This window comes from Copidosoma floridanum, unplaced genomic scaffold (genome assembly GCF_036245765.1).
Source record: "Copidosoma floridanum isolate Cflo_tuat_1 unplaced genomic scaffold, Cflo_Japanese_pri ptg000019l, whole genome shotgun sequence".
NCBI lineage: Eukaryota > Metazoa > Arthropoda > Insecta > Hymenoptera > Encyrtidae > Copidosoma > Copidosoma floridanum.
Window position 1 is genome coordinate 16,910,099 of NW_028321896.1, and position 21,319 is coordinate 16,931,417.

General features: G+C 39.8%; 1 protein-coding gene across 2 annotated transcripts in view; it reads right to left on the reverse strand.

The window, feature by feature from the left end:
- The window catches only part of SCAR (wiskott-Aldrich syndrome protein family member 3 SCAR), a 30,107-nt gene continuing 8,788 nt past the window's right edge, over positions 1-21,319 (reverse strand). The window contains exons 2-9 of one of the 2 annotated variants that reach the window (XM_014351557.2): positions 7,246-7,637; positions 6,490-6,643; positions 6,296-6,410; positions 6,053-6,085; positions 4,333-4,653; positions 3,931-4,225; positions 3,392-3,838; positions 1-3,309 (exon numbers count right to left, since the gene is read on the reverse strand). In XM_014351557.2, coding sequence (XP_014207043.1) covers positions 3,116-3,309; positions 3,392-3,838; positions 3,931-4,225; positions 4,333-4,653; positions 6,053-6,085; positions 6,296-6,410; positions 6,490-6,643; positions 7,246-7,519 — 1,833 coding nt within the window. In that variant the 5' untranslated portion in view covers positions 7,520-7,637 and the 3' untranslated portion in view covers positions 1-3,115. The remainder of the gene's footprint in view (positions 3,310-3,391; positions 3,839-3,930; positions 4,226-4,332; positions 4,654-6,052; positions 6,086-6,295; positions 6,411-6,489; positions 6,644-7,245; positions 7,638-21,319) is intronic. The other variant, XM_014351559.2, reaches the window with a different exon arrangement.

Here is a 21,319-nt window from a genome sequence, read left to right on the forward strand (position 1 = left end):
AATAGTACAGTTAATTGTTCCTTTCCTTACTTATTGTAGTAACCACTGCGCAAGGGGAGAAATCATTTGTTTTTTAAGAATTTATTTTCGTTATTGCAGTTTTTCGCCACCTGGCACTCGTTTACCGCTCGTCTTTTTTTAAATCACTTCTCTTAATGTTTACTGTTAGAAAATCTCAACTTTGAACTCACAAATTTTTACATGGAAACAGTTTTTTTTTTTTTCTTTTTTTTTTTAAATTAATGTTTACATATCCATAAAAGAGTACATGCATGATTACAGTTTTATCAAGAAATAATTTTTTGTTTTTTCGACGTATCAAGCACTTACGTTTATTCACGATTAAAAAGCTGAGAGTGCCAAGTTTACCTTTCATTATGAAAAATACAGCATATATATGACAGTTGCACGATTCTCAACGCTTTGAGAAAGCAATTGTAGACAGCATATCGAAACATCATTTTTTTTCACGTACTCTTGTTCCGGTAACACATAGTCGTTTTTAATACGTTTTCACGATCACGATTCACAGCAATAAACATTAATCATTTAAATGGTTGTTTTTGAGTGTTATTGAGGGTTATTTAGCACATACCGACAGTATTAATGTCGCTTTTTCCTTCGAATGATACGAAATTTCCTTTACCTTTGCTTAAACTTTTATTTATTTATTTTCTTGTCCTCGTTAATTAAATACTGTAGAGTGTAATTGGCGAGTTACATAGCTAGCTAAAAATACTTAAAATCTAAGTTTTCCCATACTATCGAGAGTTGAGACAGTGTCCTCGTTTGCCGTTCTCAATACATATTTATATTTTGTATTTATAGAGATTTAGCTTATAAATCTTTTATATTCATATGTAAAAACATGTTACAGGAAAAGAGTTATCGATCATCCCTCTTATATCATGATATACAAATAAATATATATATCATATTGTACACATATATCTTGCAAATGATCGGTGTCATCTTTTTTTCATTTGGTGAAACGCCAACACTTTTTTGACCTTTTACTTTTAGAATTACTTAATTATTATTGTAGTGATAAGAATAGAAATAAAAAATAAATGTACAGGTGTCGTTGACGATGAATTACATTAATTATTTTTTTAGTTTTATTCCCCCCTTATTTTTGTCTTTATCGTTACATCGCAATTCACTAGAAAAAAACACTCACGCATTTACACTTTTATACAAAAACATCCTTAAGACCCAAGAACGAAAGGTGGGCCAAGCCAATATATAGAAACCATTTTTTTTGTTTTTATCGTATATACCCTACAGTCGAGAAAAAAAAAAGAGTAAACGTCGAAACGTAGACGTCTTCATAAAAGAGCAACACTCATTTTGTTCAATATTTTTCATTTCTCGGTTATCGTAACTTAGCAATCCTGTTTGCAATATTTGTGGAGTCAGTTCAACGATCGATATAAATCTTTAATATACTTTTCTTCGTCAAATAATCCTTTATGCTATCGTCACCGCGTTATTTTAAGACTTTTATTATTTTCTTGATTCAATCATTCTTCAACTTATATCGCAGCAACATCGATGCTAAACAAATCACAATCGTATTGTTTTTTTTCTTTGTTTTTTTACTAGCAATAATCGGTGCATTGAGTTTTTCATATAGCAACCATGTGCTCTCGAATTCAATAGTGTTACCAAAACACTTAAAATATTTTTTTTAAAGTACTAACAGCTTTACTACAATTTTTCCATGTACATGGTTCAATATAGCAATTCGCAAAAAAATATTTTCAAAGCTCATTTCATAATATATGTATGTAATTATTTTGTTTTTTTTTTGTATTGTTTGGTATATGAATAATATTATTTCGACGTTTTCAACCGCAACATTATAAACATGAGAATCAGTACAAGTTATTCATCAAGAGTTTGGAGTACACGTAAATCATGGAAGCCGTAAGTATTTATTTTAAATCTTCCGACGACATTTCGCTGTCTGTGCGTATTTTTACTTTTTTCTCACTCAAAAGAATAAAACTTTAAAAAGCACACAATCGATAAAAGTTTTTTGTTGAATTAAAATGTACATGTATTTAAAGAATAAAATGCAATTTATTTATAGATACAGAATCTAGATAAATATAAAAATTGTAAAGAAAATAATAAATATATCTGTAGATTAAAATGCACAGCAAATGTATTAAAAATACATTAAAATGCAAAAAATTTGCAAATCCTCTCTTGATATATTATTTTACTCGTTTTTCTGAAAGAGTCGTGCCATAGATATTTTTTCTTATTATTTAAAAAAAGAATAAATACCCTTGATACTTTGGTTGTTAAATCGTGTCTGCTTTATTTTTAAACAATACCAAAGGTACGTGTTTTCTTTTTTCAAGAATGTAGCTACTTCAAGTTTTTTTTCTTACATAATGTTGACCTTTTAAAGTATAAATTGTTTTAAATGTATCTTTATAGTACTTAATTTAATGGAAAGGAAACAATTGTAGATAAAAAATGTCATGTCCCAATAAATTTGAGTCGATATATTTTTGAAAATGCGTACAACTTCGTAAGACAATGAAACTGTTTAAAATATTGGTTTCTTAAATAAATCTGTTGTATTCATATATGAATGATGATAAGATACATTATAATCAGTATTTGGTGCAAAATAACTCTTTAAATTCGAGACATTTAAATAAAACGAGTGAACTCAACCATCTAAATATATTAAAAATATAAAATTGAAAATCTTATTGGATTGACATTCATTAAAAAACCGTTTCTCACCATCGAAAGTAAAAAATTATACATTTAACAGAAAAAGCACATTACTGTGTCGTATTAAAACACAGTAACGTAAATATTTAACAAAATCCTGGCACAGACTATAATATTACATCCAGACGTCCATCGAAACAACGGAAAACTGCGAAATTCGCGGTCGGTGGGCCCAAAATAAGCCCATCCATCTATCTCCCTTTTTATTTTCCTCGCTCTCTGTTCTTCTTCTGTAAGAAGCTCGAAGAAAAAGAAGAAAAAAAAATGCATGTACAAGAACCGAAATCCAAGAAACTTGGGCCGTACGAGTGATTCAGGAGACCTTGGCTGTGGCCGTGGACTTTAAGGACGAGACGGGTCACGCGGCGTTCGTCGTGCTCGTGCTGTCGTGCTCGTTCCAGCCCTCGCTGTCGCATTCACTCTCCGATGCGGAGTCGCTGTCACTGAACTCTACGGCCACTCGCCGCGCGAGAATCGACGCTACGTCGTTCAGCGCGTTGACTCGTTCCACCTCCTTTTGCTCGATCTTTTCGACTTTCCGCAACTTTATACCTAAAAAGGCAAAAACATTATTCACATCACTAACAACCACGAGAACGGACACGAATGAGGATAGTAGAAAGACACTGCTTACCGTCTCTGATGGCCTTGAGCAGGTCGTTCCTCGGATCGACAGGCGCGGGCACGTTAGGATTTGACTTTCTCAACTGACCGTCGATGATACTCTTGAGCGGCTTCAACTTTGGCGGATCGTTAACGATCATCCTGGCGATGTCGCCGTTGGTCATGGGCGCCATCATTTCCGAGGGCGGGCCGTTCGTGATCGGTGGAGGTGGCGGTGGAGGCGGAGGTGGTGGTATATTACACGGAGGCGAGTCAGGCCGTGGAGGCGTCGGATCCGGGGTTGGCGGCGGTGGTGGCAGATCCTGGCCCGCTGACTCGGTTTCGTCCACCGAGGGCATCTGATGGCTGATCAGGTGGACACCCGTCGTCGTCACGACCGCTGTCAGCGACGACTGGTGATTCGGCAGCGGACTATTCGAGCGACTGTCTCGGTTCAGCATGTGCGAAGGTAGCACGCCTAAATCAATGGGAATCAACAAGACAACGATCGTCAATTGCAAGGACGTAGATGTGTTTACGAGTGAAATGACATTTTGTTATCGCGCGTACCGTTCATGGAGGGTGGTGACATGACCTCCCCAGGAGGTGGAGGTGGCGGTGGCAACGCGTCCCTGCCGGCGCTCAACGACCTGCCCCTCGTAGGTGTGTTGTTCGCCGAGGCGATCGTTGGGGTCGAATTGCTGGACGCGTTGCTAGGCGGCGCGGGTGGGGGCTGGGTGGGCCTATTCCTACCTCCTCTGCTCGGCGTACCCGGACCTCCGGGGCTCTGATACGTGTCGCTGCCCGACTGGGCCTGTCCAGGCGCGTAGTGCGAGCCGTACGCACTGTCCTCGTAACCTGCGACCTGTTGGAATAAAAATTAACGTGATGCATCATCATCATCATCATCATCCCTTTGTTTTTGTTTTTTTCAAACACGTGAGTGTCAGTCTTGCAAACGAATTTCCTCACCTGCGCTGCGTAGTTGACTGCGCGGTAGTGGTCGGACATGGGTGGACTGTACAGTTGGTGTTCCTCGGGCGGATAGCTGCGCCTGAGCTCGATGCTGTTGGGCCGTGGTGGCCTTGGCTCCGTCATGACCATGCCAAGGAGAGCCTCGTCGGGTATGCTGTGGGGCGCCCGGTACTGTACACCTTGGGCGGGCATTATGTACTCGCCGTGTCCCACGGCTATTTGACGCTGACGCTCGCGAGTGTTGTGTGGCTGTCTCGGGCGCTTCTGCCGCCGGCCTCCACCACCGCTGCCACCTTCTGCGTTCCGAGGCCTGTGCGGCTGTGTGTCGTGAAATATAATGTTTTCCGATTAATTGACGTCTTTTATTTTGCGAGTACGAGGTGCATGATACAATTGGAACAAAGTTGGAGTCTGGCTGTTTTCATATTTATTGTTTTTTTACTTGTGTGTACCAGCAAATTTCTACTGCGAGGTTATTTACAAATACTTTTTAGGAATTTTAAAATTATATTTCAACAGGCTATGACTGGACGTTCATTCCAAGTGTACTATTTCGCATATGTGTAACTCTCAAAAGTGCAAGCTTAGTTTGGGGAAAGTTGTAGGAGTACAATCCAAGCCTTTAAATGACTGCATTTTTTAACAAACTATTTTTACAATCTATGCAAGATTAGTTCGTGATATTTTTTTTTTTTTTTCTTTTTTTTTTTAGGATTTTCATCTAGTAAAGCTCGGCTAGAAGCGCATTTGTTGGCTCTAAGTGCGCTATCTTTTCAAAACAATTTGAACTAATCTACTGCCAGCAAGAATTGAACTTTTCACAAAACGTTGTGCATTGCAGCTTGTCCTTGGAATTCAATTGGTTGCAAAAGCAAAAATATCACTCTAAAACTTGTCACCAACGAGAGTAACCATTTGAATTCCCAATGGGATAAACTGATCCCGCGGTACTCGATAAGAAGCAGTCATCATTCGGCACTGCAAGCAAGAACTATTTCGAATAGAAAATGAATGTAGTCATTTATTTCATAAATAAATAAGGATCATCTATGGTTTTCAAGTGTCGCAGTGTCAGGCAGGCTTGCATGTCTCGTTATGCATTCATGAATGTATATATGACTAACTCGATTTCCTTGGTGCAGCAAAACAAAAATCAAGGGAGAATCGAGGAAGATGGTAATCTTTTCATGTTCTAGCGTGTATGTGGCACTCATGAAAATGAGACGTGAATATGATCACTTTGCATGATTCATAACGAGCATTCGTGATATACTCGAACACATCAAAGAAGGGAGTGAGATCAAAATTCTTGTGAACGATTAAAAAATGGTTTGTCGAAAGTTTCTATACATGGGATGGCAATGTATCTAAATGCTTAGGAGTGGTAATCTGTTATATACAAGCGAGCGTAGCCTAATAGAGCGACTCAGCAACAACTATATTGGCCATGAAGGGAAAAAAAGAAAGTACAGAAAAAAAACATCGGTTAATGAAAAATGAAGGAAAAAAAAAAAAAAAAAAAAACGCACACGCGTAACGAGCTCAATCATGTGAGTGATTATGACGTGAGAAAAAAAAGACGGTTGTTATTATTATAGTTAATCAGCTCGTAGAAGAAGAAGAAGAAAACGTTTCTCTGGCTTTTTTTTGTTTAGTTCTCGAGAAGATGATGGGGGGGGATGTGATAAAACTACAAAGATCCAAACCATCGACTTGCCTCTCTGAACGGTTCGGCATATTCTGACTCGGTCTATAACCAAGGGGACAGAGTTTCATTTGTTAACAAATTAATTGACAATCATAGGTATTATTTTGTGTCTCATCACTACTACGTGATCCAAAAATTAAAGCTTCATGCGGTCGATGAGACCAACAGGAAGAATATTTATTATTTTTGGAACACGTCGAGTGTAATATAAATATTCAAAGTTAAAAATAATCGACAAAGAGACGACGCTACCTTCTTTCCTCTGTCGTGCAATTTCTTTTCCGTATCCTTGAGCATCTCCTGACTCCACAGATCGAAGAAGTAATTGGGATCGGTGTAAAACTTCAAGCCGTCCTTGCCGTCCTCTCTGCAACAAAATGTACGTTGAAACAATTAATCATCAGGACCAAGTATATACATGCTGCGTAGGGGATTCGACACAGTACCTGTAAACGTTGAGCTTGTCGAGGGGAGGTGGCGTGTCGCATTGTTGATAAGTCTCGAGCATCGCGGTTGGCATCGTGTCCCTGGAGACGACCTGCTGGTCGAAGACCACTGAGCTCTTGAACGCCTTCCTCATGTGTATGTCTTGCAGCAAGACTACGATAAAAACAATGTCATGAATGAAACAAGTACATACTTTAATATACAAGTCAAATTTTTTTTTTATTGATTCAATACTTTGTGTAAAATTTACTGATTTCATGCGGTTTTTCGATTAACAGTTTTTCATTGGCCATCAAGAGTAAGGGGTTTCTCGTAGATACACACCAAAAAAATCATGTGCATAGATTTTTGTTTTTTAATACTTTCACCAAATTCATACTGATTGATTGAACCATCAGTGTATCCTTAGTTTTATTTTCTTAAATCCGGCAAGATTTATTTTCTACAAGACGTTTAATCAGAGAATCAAACCGATTTTTCTTCTTTTACCATTCGTCACCAGTCATGTTTCCGATATAATATGGAGCGTTACATTTTATAGATTATTTTGGTTTTTTAATTAAAAAAAAAAAAGAAAAAAAAGCTTAAATAATTTTCTCCTTGCAGTATAAATGATCAGCTTGCAGTATGAAAAAAAAAGAAAGAAAACTACCGACGAGCTGAACGAGCACGCAAAATGCCGATGTTGGGTGTTGTAAACGGATTGTAAAATGGGAGAATGAAGAAAAAAAAAAAAAAAAAAAAAAAATCCTCACCCTCCTCGACGTTGCTGTCGAGCTGCGTGACCTTGACGGCGAGCCTGTCTATCCTGGCCTGCAGCGAGTTGGCCCTCTCGCTGAGGCCATTGGCCTCCTTGGCCAATTCGCCAAACAGATCCTCGGCGTGCCTCGACAGACTAGACAACTGCCTGATGGCGTTGGCGAGGGTGCCGTTGGTCACCGCCTCGAGTTCCGAGGGTAGAGGAAAGTCCTCGGGTATGGTGCCGCGGGCCACGTGCACGGGCTCGACGACCCGCTTCGGCAGCGGCATGGCGCTCCTAATGGGCCCTTTGGCGCGTTGTCGCTGCTACTCCTCCTGCCGAGGCTGGGGCACTTTACCTCTCGGGGCGTTCACGGGCTCACCGATGCAGCTGCTGTTCCCTGGACATCTGCACAGGGAGATTATACATAATATGATACATCTATTTTTTTTTTCTCTTCTTATTTTCTTAATGAGCGGTAAGACAACAATGGCGAGGGTTTTAGATAACTGGAGAACGAAATTGTAAATAGTAATAGCATATTATTTTTTTTTTTTTTTTTTTTGTAGTAGAAATGAAACTCAATTGCACGGTGTGCGTGGCATTGTGTGCTGCCGTTGTTGTTTCGATGGGCATGGGATATAATATAGGTGCGGGGTATCGCTCGGAGGACAATCGTTACAGGCCCAAATGGAACATAGCAGGTATAAGCTAATTAAAGTTTTCCGTGCGCCTTTCTGACTCCCTCCCTATATACCTATCTATGCTAACTATTATCTATATGGTTGCTGGCTATCGTGCTTACCTATACGTTTATGTATAACAATGTGGCTTTGCGACAGTTTCCCTAGGGAGGAGGGATATGTATCAAACATTTTTTTTATTTTATTTTTTATTTTTCATCATAGTACAAAAATGCCCAATTAAAGTGTCCTTCCGAGACTCGTGAAAGACTAATCCTTCCCGTTCGTATGAGCTTTATTTAATTAGCTGGAGAACATTGTAGGAGCAGGCAACTATACTAACTAAAAGTGCTCCGTAAATTTTAAAACGAAATCACGACTTTAAATCGACGAGAAATTAAATCTATACAAAGAGTTAAGAGATACCAGCACAGCATGTTTTTTTACTTATATATTACTTAAACATACATCTTCAATCTTTGAAGAAAAAAAAATATAATAAGAATAAAAAAATTAAAAAATCAAATGAAAATTAAAAAAAAATTTTCCTTTTATAAATTCGATGATTAACAACATCCAAGCTTCCAATGATGCGGCTCATCAAATTTTAACAATTTGATGTACAAATAATGGTAAAACGAGGCCACAAATCCTCATGCAACCAGCTCGAAACCTATAATGTTTAATACGTGGAGCAGAGAACACTGCATAAGAATTAATCTCGCCAATCTCGTCTCGTTACGAGCAAAACATTACCTCCTATATATATATACCACCAAGAGGGTAAATAGACACACATGTGTATGCATGTGTGTATATGAGGAAACTCACAAAAAATGTCCCGTTTTTGTCCCCTATTTTAATAGAAAAAAAATTTTTTTTTTTTTTGAGGCACACCTTCGAGATAAGGCTCACTTTACTCGTAATGTCATGTAATATACGAGAAAAAAAATTTCGAATACGGGTTTCAATAGATTTCTTCATGTATAGAGAGAGTAGAGAGAGAGAGCCAAGCAATGAGTCAGAGCCCGAGGAAAAGTGCGAGGGCGAGGTCAGGGGAAAAAGAGAGAGAGAGACAGAGCGTAGATATATGTATACCAAAAGGCATATAACAATATAGCCAGCCAATATATACGTATATGTATGATACACTAAAAAACCATCACTCGCGCTTATATCCCTTCGCTTTGCCGCTCTGCTCTATCGCGCTTTCACACACACACACTGAGGATATACCCATGGATATATTATAACAGCTCTTTCTCTCCCACGCGAAAGCACCGCTTATTTCACACTCGCACTCAGCCCATTCAATTCAGACGCTGCGTGTACACGTATGTGTTTGTAAAATATATATAAGTATAATATGCACGAGAAGCGCGCTGGCTTATGCTTGGTCCATCGGACGAGTATTCTACAATATACGTAAGATACGGCAGACATCAGCAAAAATTGGCGTGTACGCGACTATTGACGGTCTTGGAATATGACACTATTGGACGAGAGACACGGAGCTTCATCTTCCTCTTAAACGCCCTCATAAATTTTTTGGCTCCATGCACGTTTCATTGTAAGAAATCTACGAGCAGGAGGAGGTACAAGTAGTGGAACGATACGGATAATTTTCAAAGAAAATACATCTCCTGATGATGATGATGCCGTGCAATAAATAAAAAGCAGAGGAGGAAGACGGTGTTGCGCAAGTTGCTGCTCTCCTGTATATTTTTGTAGTTGGTAGTGCAGGGTTAAACAGCGTCAGGATTAAATGCGCATATATTATATTGTATACATGGTATACATATTATATACAATCCGTTGCTCGTACGGGTTTGCAACACACATGGTTGGATTTAGTTTGGTGCAAACTACGTACATACTTATACAATAAAACGAAGTGATGATGATGATAAAAAAAAAAGTTCAACTTCTTAAATGTACAACAATAACAAAAATAACAATAATATATAAAAACACATCCAACCAATCGAAAAATAAAGCTATATACCGTACCGTGGTCTAACAATCAAGGCAGGGGAGCTATAATAAACGCGTAACAAATCGCTCTCAATTTCGCATACAGCGCGGGAGGATTTCAAATCGTTGGAGCGAGAGAGGAGAACTGGAGCTTTTGTGAGTGAGCATCATAATTGTATATATTATATGCATAAACAAACATTTACTCTCGTGTATGACAATACATTATACATAGGCTCAGAGAAGAAGGGACGGAGAAACGAGATGGTACTACGTATAATATGTGTATAATATGTCGTCTATGAGGCTCTCTCTTCTCTTGGCAAATTGATGGAATTGACGAACCGGTCGACCTAAAAGTGGGCGATCCGGCGATCGTCATATAAGTACGCTTCGCTCGTTCGCACAACTCGCTTGACGCGAATAAACAGCATCTGCGATACAAGGGTGGGGGGGGGAGGGGACCCTTCGACTTGAGTGTAATTTTTTTTTTTACCTCCCGATCAACATCGCGTGATGTAATTCAATTAGCGACAAATCCATCGTTCTGTTGTAGGTATACTTCTCAGAATATCCCTGTTCTAACAGAATTATATACTAATAGAAATGAAATTAGTCGTATCTCCTACACATGTTCTGCTATCGTAGATGGATACATGTATTTGTATTTTATATAAACACGTTAGATAAACAAAATTATATTTTTTTTTTGAATATCATTAATTTCATGTGTGCACGAGTTGTTGAGGTGCTTTGATTCTGTCAATCGCTACTTGTATGCCTATTATTATTCATCGTTGCACGCAATTTGTCAATACAGTATTCTTGTGTTGCGTGTAGGTGTGTCACGTTTTTCCCCCACGCACGCACACACACAGAGTTCTCAATACAATAGCCAAGGCAGCGTTTTCCGCGCGCGCCTTCTCAGCTTCTATTATTCGCATGCGTATAATCATCAGCACTTATCCTGTATCAGCACGGAATCAAGTGTGTGTGCCTTTGCTGTTGGGGTCAATTTATCGGCTGCTGAGCTACTGATTACCACCTCGTTTCATGCAGCCGAATGGATGAGGTCAGTGGTGTGTATCCGTCTATACGGAAGATTTATGAGTGATTATGGATTTCGAGGGGCTTAAATGATGATAGCTTACAACAAAAACATAAAGATCCTAATATTGTAGTTTCATCAATCATATTTATTATCATCTCTCATCTGTTGTTGTATCGTCGCTGTGGGGCGTATTTTTTTTATTCTTCTTTATTTTGCTTATTGAAAAAATGGAAGGTATAAAAATCAATCTCAAGAATGTCTTGCTTACTATAGGGTGAACAGTGTGATTGTTGGCCGTGAAAGAGCTTTTAATGTAAATAGATTCATTGCAGTTATTTTTTTTTATTTCCAAGGATTAAAATTAAAGTGGCTCCAAACATTATTGTTTCGAAAATAACGTATGTCAAAATTGAAACGAAAATTCCAAGAGAGGAATAAATTGAAAAGCGAGGCCATCGCGTTTGCGCTGCATGTGAGCGTCGTGAAGGAAAAATACTTTTAGTATATATAAGTAAACGCGCAAAAAAGAACGAGCAACGAGGAATGTACGCTCGTCGTGAATTTCAAAACGAACGAGGCAAGGTCAGCTAATCTAATGCTATGTATGAAAATACACTTGACATCAGTGCGATGAAAATATTTTTGTTTCAGTGGTTACGATAAAAAAAATGAAGCACGAAGCGAGACTAAGTCAGTGTGTATTTTTTACGCTCATTGATATATTCGACGCAGATGACTCAAACAAAGCGGGAACAAGGTAATGATTTTTTTTTCTAAGCTACGAAAGAAGAAGAAAATCAGAACAGTAGAGGGACTCAATCGTATTCACATCAATACTCATTAGATATAATTTAAGAAGAGTCGTATATACCTTCCAGGCAGTTTGAGCGTCTAACGTGTTTTTGCATTGAAATTTACTTGTCAAATATTTATTTTAAAAAAAAGGAAAAAATAATTCCAAAAACGTCATGTTTATAATACTTTCAATTTGGTGGTTTACTGTTTGTTCTCACAAATCTACGTTTACACCTCTAAAACTTAAAAAAACGATAAAACTGAATTGGAAATTTTAAAAAATTTTGACATAATTATATTCACAACTTGAGCACAGATCAATTTAATACAAACGTCTTTTGTATAAGCGACCTTGTGAAGCAGCATACGCTTTTTCAAAATAGCATGAGCTTTCTTACATTAACACTTTTGCTCTAATTTTATCTTATCTTTTTGTAAGATCTAAAAATTTCCATATCTACTCAACATGTAAAAGAGGTGCCAGCTTCTTCAAGAAAACAAGTCTTAAAATATGATTTACCGTAGTATTGTTAGGATCGAGATAACGGAACCGGGGAACCCCGTAAAAAAAAAATTACTAACGTATAAACAGAAAAAAAAGAGAAATGTATAATGTGACAGCAAACATTTGCTGTTTTATACCATGTATGTTATAGACTGAGTGGAGGTCAAAGCGATTTGCTTCCATCAGCGCGACAATATCATAGGATTTGGGCGTATCATCGCGTGTCTATAACTTATTGGGCATGGGAGGGCTCCTATCGATAATACTTCTGTATATCGTGATTCTGGCAACGACAGACATATCTTCATATTTATAGAAGCGGGAATCGATTCGCACTTTCTCGTGAGTTTTCTCTTTCCTTTGTTATCTTCTTTCATGTATTATTCATTTGTTTAAGGGCTTCTGATTTGTAAAAGCTCGAGCGAGAGCAGTAACAATCACACACGGAAAATTATTTAAAAAATACTCTACCTCGTGTAAAATTCTAGTTCTTGTTCCATGAAAAAATAAATAAAATAAAAAAACACGAAACGCTACACCTCGTTATTTCTGCTCTGAATGTAAAAGCACCGCACTGTAACACATTGGCGTTATCAGCACAATATGTACATATAGATACAAATACGCACACACAAGCATTATAAGGATACAAGGGACCCAAAGTCATGACATATTATCAACCTCTCCTCTTTCCTTTTAAATCATACTGTTTCGGTGTGGTATTCTCTACTCGTTTATTTTTTAGAATTTACCCGACTAAAATAAGCAAGAAAAAAATAACTATCACAGGCTCGATATAGGCAATAAATGTACACAGTGTATAATATATACACGTATGCATTGGCCGATGAGAATGGGAGCACTTGACATCCCGGGCGAGTGCCTCTTCCTGCTGCCCCCTCAGCTCCGATGTGTTGGAGAATTCGAACTCTCTGATGACCTGCTCACGTATACAACATCCTCTTCTCTATACCATCGCAGTACCAACGACGAAAACGTCTCAAGTGCAGAGAACAACATAATATATAGTTCCTGCACACAGCAGCTGCAGAGCAACCACTCACCGGGGCGTTTGCATCTTCGTTAATGAATGGCCCGTCGTCGACGTGTTTTGCATTTACGCGACGTACACCCCCCCAAAGTCATCCACAAAGAGACTTTGTGTCGGGTCGTTGTTTCAGATTAAAAAAATATTATTACTCATTTCAGTGCATATAACATGAATTGCGCTGAACTGATGAACTTGGATTTCCAGTGATGTTATAAATTAACCGGGCGATTCGACAAATAAACCAAAATATAAATCATCAGTAGCGAAACATACAGGGGTTCAAAGCTAAAAAGAAAAAAATCCTCAGACTGTAATTTTTTTTTTTTTTTTTTTTTTTTTTGCGTCAGCTCGGCAAAAAGGCGTGTGTTTCCCCTTTTGATCGTTCAGGCTAGTCGCGCGTTATAATCTCAGCTCTCGCACACGCCGGCTGCTGGTGCGAGGGACGATGATGCGATCGTCATTCCTTATCATCTCTCTTTTCTCTCTAGCGCGCAGGTGCGCTCGTTCTTTTGACGCTCTACTCTCTCTTCTCCCTTGTACGGGGAAAACGCCATTACCACCCTCTCCTTTATACGTTTTATGTCACTGTGTGCATGGTAGACTGTTGCCGACACTTTTTTCCCTGGATTTTTTTTTTCTTTTTTTTTTCCTTGCACTCGCACGAAAATCGCTCGACCGAGAGAACATCGGGAAAAAATATTCAACTTTACACCCTCCAGGCAGCTGCTGCTACGATACTTGACTTTTTCCTCTCCGTCTGTACTATATACCTCATGGCTTTTCCCTCGCTCTTCACTTTTCTTTTCTCTCTCTCTCTCTTTCTTGTTTTCCTCGGACTTACTGTGCTACACGTATGATGGGAATGTACAATGCGGGGTAAGCTTTTCGAGAAACCTATACGCACGAAAGGAAGAGTATGAAATTCAAAAGGTGCGTATATATTAAAAAAAAAAAAAAAGTCATCCTTGATTGCTGCTGCACGCGCGTGAATATAATTAAAAGACGACTCCGAGAGCGGAAGTTCTGAAAATGATATAAGTGTACCAAGAGTTGAAGCATCGCCGGGATGGCCGGGGCAATTATTCAACACCATCTTCGTAATTGGAAAAAGCTCAAGCTCTCCCCTTATATACAGAGTCAGAAAGTAACATAAAGGAGTGTAAAAGGGCGGAGCACTTGGCGAAATTGAAGCATCCGAGAGAGGAAAAAAAAAAAGAGTGACCTTCGGTAAAACCGCACGTCTCGTCGAACCGATGAAAGGAGGTACTTCCGAAACAGCATAGAGGTATAGTGTATGGGTACAAGGGACGCTCGCCCGTAAATCCGTGATCTCGAGCTATTCGCACGCGCGCGAGACGCGAACGACAAGGTACATACCGAAAAACGAACGATTACCGCATCGTATGTATGTACCATATGCATCTGGAAGGAGATGACGAAGCAAACGATGAGCGAGAAAGAGCAGAATCTGTATTACCTGTACTCTATGAAACTGTACAAAGGAAACTTTGACGCAAAAGATGAAAAAGAAGAAGACGATGATGGTAAAGGTATTACAAGGGTTGGGCGCGAATCGATAGCACAAAGTGCATCATTCAGGCACACCGATGAAAGGGTGATGTATGGTCTGGTATACAATATATATATATATATATAAGTACTTGCACGTAAAACAATATGGAGTGGTGTTTGTACGTAACTATATAGCAAAAAGTCAGCGCATCTTCCTCGTTGTCGACAGGTGATTCTGACGTGTTTATCTCTTGCCAAGAGATACATGCTGTTGCGGCAGCACAGGGGTAGGCATTCCAGTAATAATATAATAAAAGGTATACACGACAGGATCACCGAGAGAGTATGGAGAGGAAAAAAAAAAAAAAATTAATATATTATATCATTATGAGCGCACCGGTGTGGGACGTAACAGCGCGCGCCGGGTGTGTGTCTCTTCAACTTGCAATATTGATCAGGTCGGCTGCCAACTGCTCCCTGCGTCTGCCATATACAAACTTGAGGAGAGAGAGAGGGAGCGAGAACGAGAGGGGCGCGCCGCCACGCTGAGGTCTCTCTCTCTCTCTCTCTCTCCTCGTTCGGGCTCTCTCTCTCTCTCTCTCTACTATATATAGGTATACATGTGCATCGCACGCGATAGTGGAGAGAGAGAGAGAAAGAGTACGACTTTCGAGGATGACTACGAGTCTCTACTTTTTTTCTTCTTTTCCGTGTACGCGGGTGCGAGCTATATTACGTACGTTCGCGTTATGTATGTTTTTTAACCATACAATAGCTCCATCGAGCAACAAACAAACAATAGCAGCGAGGCTTGAGATTTAGTTGTTGTTGTTGTTTTTTTTTTTTTTTTTTTTTTTTTTAGTGCAAAAATAATGGCTCCAAGCTTTCGGTGCCAAGAGCTCAGCCGGGGGTGATGATAATGACACGATGGTATAGCGCGAAGATGAGGTGAATAGACTCTCTGGGATTTGTTCCCGCGGGTGGCGGCGTCGAGCTCACGTGATACGCTGATAATATATGGGTGAAATCGGGTGATGCGACAGCGTACCAGGTGTATATTGTTCGTGTTGCACGGATACACGGAAAATCTTTGAGTTGTACTTTATTTGAGTTGAACAATAATGATGGTAATAATTAAAAATAAAAAAAAAAAACATAGTTTATTAAAATTTAATTGGTGCAATAGAGTCTCACTGGTACGAGTAATGATTCAAAATCCTTGTCGAAGTATGTTTAGTTGTTAACAGAAAAATTCGTTTAGCACAAATATATCTCTCGTTAAAAATACACAAATCATGTGTAACTCGGTCCTATGTGAACCATATTCGTACACCAATTTTGTCTATTTGTACACAGAGAGAAAGAGAGAGTAGGTATTATATTGGACAATAATGTGATAAAAGAATGATTCTTCCCAACTATAAAAATTAATAAAAATCAACCATTCTCTAAATTCATCGTCATTATGTATACATGTCACTTCTCATTTTTCCCAAAGTTAGCATACACACAAACGTACATATTATAATATACATGTCCCTTCTCTCCCGACCTTCCAATAACACACAATCACCTCCAGCACCTCTCTCTTATATTATATCTTGTACACTTGTGACTGTTCCAGCTCAGCTCGATCTCATTTCCACTTCACCGTTACAAGCCTAAAATTTCGAAAGTCCCCCCCCCCCATCCCCCACCAAAAAAGTATCACACACAACGAATCCCGAACGCGTTCTCTCTCGAAGCTGTTACCTGCAGGTACAAAATATACAATAATTATAACAACAGGCTGCAGCAAAAAAGCAAGCGTATCTGGATCATGTGTTGGCCCAAGGCAGAAAAAGAGGAGGAGGCTCATCGAGTAGCTCGGTCACGCTCGTGTTGGCCCAGTAAGCTCGATCCCAGGCTGCTGTATATATAATATATGCATGTATACAGTATACAGCATCACTATAGAGTCGTATGTATATGTTGGTTGGTTTGAGCTACACGTTACAGGTAATACACATCCTCCACGCACTGCTTCCGGACGGCGGTCACTCTTGACTCTCTCACGGACAAGGGGGAGAGTAGAACCAATTATACTTTGCACACGCAAGCGCTCGGGTACTGCGGCTACTGCTGTGGGATCCCCATACTATATACAGGACGGAAATTGGCGGACGCCAGGGTATTTTCGGGTACTGCGCGGGTGTATCTTGACTTTATATGAGTCTTTCTATGTATACGTATTGTTATGGACGAGGGTGCACGGACGATGAAAATTCCCATATATGAGTCTAGAGATGTATACGAGATGTACAGCGTAGTGCCATACATTATGTAATGGGAAATTTTTAAAGCTAATATATACTTAATTGGCGCGTTCCATCGTTTGATCAACTCTCGAGATGTCGTGTATGGGTAACCGATGCGCAAAACATACAACATCATCATAATATAATAATTATATTTTGCATGCAAACGAATTCAATTGCGGTTCGTCTCTGTCAGATGTCCCGAGATGTCCATACCCAGTAAGTGGGTATATTTCGTTTTTGCGTGCACGACACCACCAAGTAAATGTATTTGCACACCCCTGATGGTGTCGTCGTATATAGGTATATATTTTTTTTTTTTTTTTATATTATAGTGCTCTACGTCCGGCTCCTTTTTAATAAGGGCACTACTATGGGCACTTAGCACTTGGGAAAGGGACAAGGAAAGGGATGGGAGGCCTCCCATCACTGGGAGGGGGGTAGGGGGAATTAGGCAAATTTGCTGCGAGAAGGTCGCCTAAACCCTCCTCGAGGAGCATTGCGTGGTGAAAAAGCACATGTGAAAGACACAGAGGTACTTTGCCCGTAAAAGTCGCACTGGCCGGGAATTGAACCACGGTCTCCCGCGTGCCAATCCACGACCTAGCCGACCGAGCCACCGCGCGCTCTATATAGGTATATATACTGCACCAGACGTAACGAGGCAGCTCATTGACCGAGTGGTCGGAGAGAAAAATAAGGTAAAAATCGTCACGGATTCGCGTGCAACCTTCCCTTTTTTTTTTTTCCTTGGTGGCACGCCATCATCACCAAGCACCACATCGGGAGCCTCCTACAACCCTCCTCCTCCTCCTCCTCCGTATATTAAATCCATATATGCGCAGTGTAAAGCGTAACTCGCTCACTCTCTCCCCCGTCCTCGCTTCCAACCGCAAGTAATTTTCCCCCTCAAAAACATCAGTATAGGTACAAAGGGTCTTTGCCGTATGGCTCTGCACTATCGACGTTTTATATATATATACACATTACATATACATAATATATAGGTACACAAAGAGAGTTTATGATGTGTACGGTGGCAATAGGGGGTGCGCGTGCGTATGTGCATCGCGAGTTGGTCCAATTATAAATGCCTACATGCAGTAGTGGTGCTATATAATACATCCGATGTATACACAACGCGCAGAGAGCTCTACTTGCAGAAAAGAAAAAAGGAGCGAGTATATAGTACTATATATTATTTATGTACCGAGATCCGCGAACTGCTGGCTGCAGCGACGGCGGTGTGTAGCCTTTGTACTACATGTCACGTTGAGCGCAATATATATATATATATGTATACACGATACAACTATATGTATACATGTATATACTCATAGCGCGCATTCGTCATGCTGCGTGAGGAGACGTCGACCTCGAAAGGAGTATATACATATATAGGTAAGGTGTATATATATATACTCTAGATAGCTTCTTCTTTATCTCAGGGGCGCAACAAGTAAACGCCACCGCCCCCACCATCATGTGTGGTACGCGCGACGCTGAGACTTTTTCGCCCACAACCCTCGGAAGGAACCACATAGTTCTGCCTTTTTTTTGTTTATATACATACGCGTGTGTGTGAGAGGGTGGAGTTTGGGTGGGAGTCGATGCAAGAATAATGTAGAGATTCGAGGGTTGAGATACAAGCTCCGTGAGCCGCGGCCGCCGATGTGTATTTACGAGGTGTGATAACACGACGTCAAACGACACCTACATATTATATACACACGTGTTATTATTTGCGTGCTCAGAGCGCCAGAAAGATCGAGCTTTGGACTTGATATACTATACTATACACATTGTGTAGGATGTAGGGACTGTTTTTATATTTTCTTTTGTTTTTTTTTTTTTATTACGATTATGTGTGAGAGGATGTTATTTATTGTGGTGATGATTTATTGCAGTTTAACGATATCTGTGGGTGATTGCTTTGAAAAACAAAAACAACAAAAGAGAAAAGGAGAGCCATCGTTGCCTCGGTCGATTGGTAGTATAAAAATGTCCAAAGTCGCGACAAAAAAAAAGGACAAACTGCACTACATAGTGACAGGCATTTGACATAGTTGAAGAGAGAAAGAGATCGCGGGTCTCGTTGAAAATTCCGCAAATGGCAGCAGTAGCTGAAGGAGCACGTTATACGTGTGTATATATTATATAGTGTCGAGCGCATTGGCGCCCTTACCGGGGCATGCTTGGCATTTGGCCAGAGATCATTGGCGAAGCCTTGACAACGCGCGACTCGTTTCATCGAGGGAGAGAGAGAGAAAAACGAGGAGAATTTGGGCACAAAAAAAATTAGAAACAACTATGCGAAGCAGTACGGGGGTACGAGACATTAAGATGGATGATCGCCGACCTCCCGCGCATCTTCCTTTTTGCCACGTAATGCACTGATGTAAGCGACCGCGTATATACGCGTGTGTCTTACTGGAGATTACGTTTAACCTTGAGACTGTTCTTACAAAGTACAGATGATACCAGTAACAAATACATACTTTTTGTATATGTAGGCTGTACTAGACTGCTGAGTAGGCGCAACACACAATTTCGCGCGCGAGCGAGGAGGGGTATTATCTTATCGATTCGCGAGACGGAAAAAAAGGAAGAAAATAGAGGAGGAGAGAATCCAATGCGGAGGTACAAAAAGTGGAGTGTGTATTTTGGGATTAACCTACTTACCGGTTGCAGCCAAGGATTTTGCACACCTGCTTGGTCTATACCCATACTGATGTGCTTTTGATGCGCTGTACATGTTGTGTATTATTTCCTGAGAGACATATAATCTCTCGTGCTTGGGAAGATTATCGCTTCGTCTGTTTGCGACAACGAGACGTTATATTATTTATATACCCCGTACAACATACTTTGATGTCTAATGATCTCAGCCAGATAATGAAGAGAGGCAAATTTGTATTTTTAGTGTAAATGTGAAATTGGAATTATATTTTTGAGCTGAAAGGAGATTTTTGGCGGATGAAGCTACGGAGGAGGAAACTACACTGCGATATCGTAAGAAAAGTATATGACCATTGAGATAAAATATGTACAAAAATGTGCTATTATTTATGAATTCGACAAACTTCCACACGAGCTGTCAAAATGTCTCGACACTAAACACACAGAGAGTAATTGAAGGCGTTGCAATTAATTTCTCGAAGCAAAGCAATACTAACGAGACTATATATAATGTGCCGCTGGTACATATCAAGAAACGAATTGTGTATAAGTATAGCACTACAATAACTTTGGGAATGGTCTGCTCTGGCGCCACGAGCGTATAACTCATAACCCGGATGAGCACCGAGAAAGGCGCTAATTTAAGTTGGCACCTGTTTCACTGTGCTAATCTCAGCTGTGACATTTCTCCTCTAAGTAGACGATATATTATGTTTTGCACGAGGCTGCGCATCCGTTCTTTTAGCCAGAGGGCCAATACGTACATTATGTGCACACGAATTAAAAATAAGATCAAGATAATTCACTTTCGTATAATCAAAATACTTTGACATATAGATACTTAAACATGAAAAAATACTCAAATCAATTGGTGTTTGTTTAAAGTGCACGTGCGAGGGGTCAGGTATTGGTATGCACATCAGTTGTATATATACTCTTATTTGGCCAAAGTGTTTCTATTATCTGAGGCTTTTACATTGAACGCTGACGTCGATTTGCTCATCCCCTCGACAGACAGACATACACATACTCTTTGAGAGAAGAATATTATTCCATATCCTTTGATTCACACACGAATTTTGTGACAAAGTCAAAACCAGCTTTTTTTTCATAACACAAAAGACGCAGCTGGAGCGACTCCAGCGAAACTACCGCCTTCGACGTCCGCGTATATAATATTATACTGCATGCATTCGAGAATCTAGTGCCAAATATTTCATCGATCTTATATGTTTTGCTCGCACTTGTTCTCTGTATATTTATATGTATTCAAGGTTTGAATAGCGCGCACACATTAAAATGCACGTTGACGTCAATGCAGGTGTATGCATGTATGCACACTTGCCGGTAACGAGACTCAGTTAGTACATAGTCAGCAGCAGTGTGTAGTTGCAGGTAACGCGACGATATGAGTACAAATTGAGCGACAAGTTGTGTGTGTGAGCAGGTGTATGAGTTATACGAATGGGTATGTAATTTACGTGCGGCGGAGCAACTGCTTGCAGTGCTTGCATTTTAAATGGATTCCCACTACTACTACTAC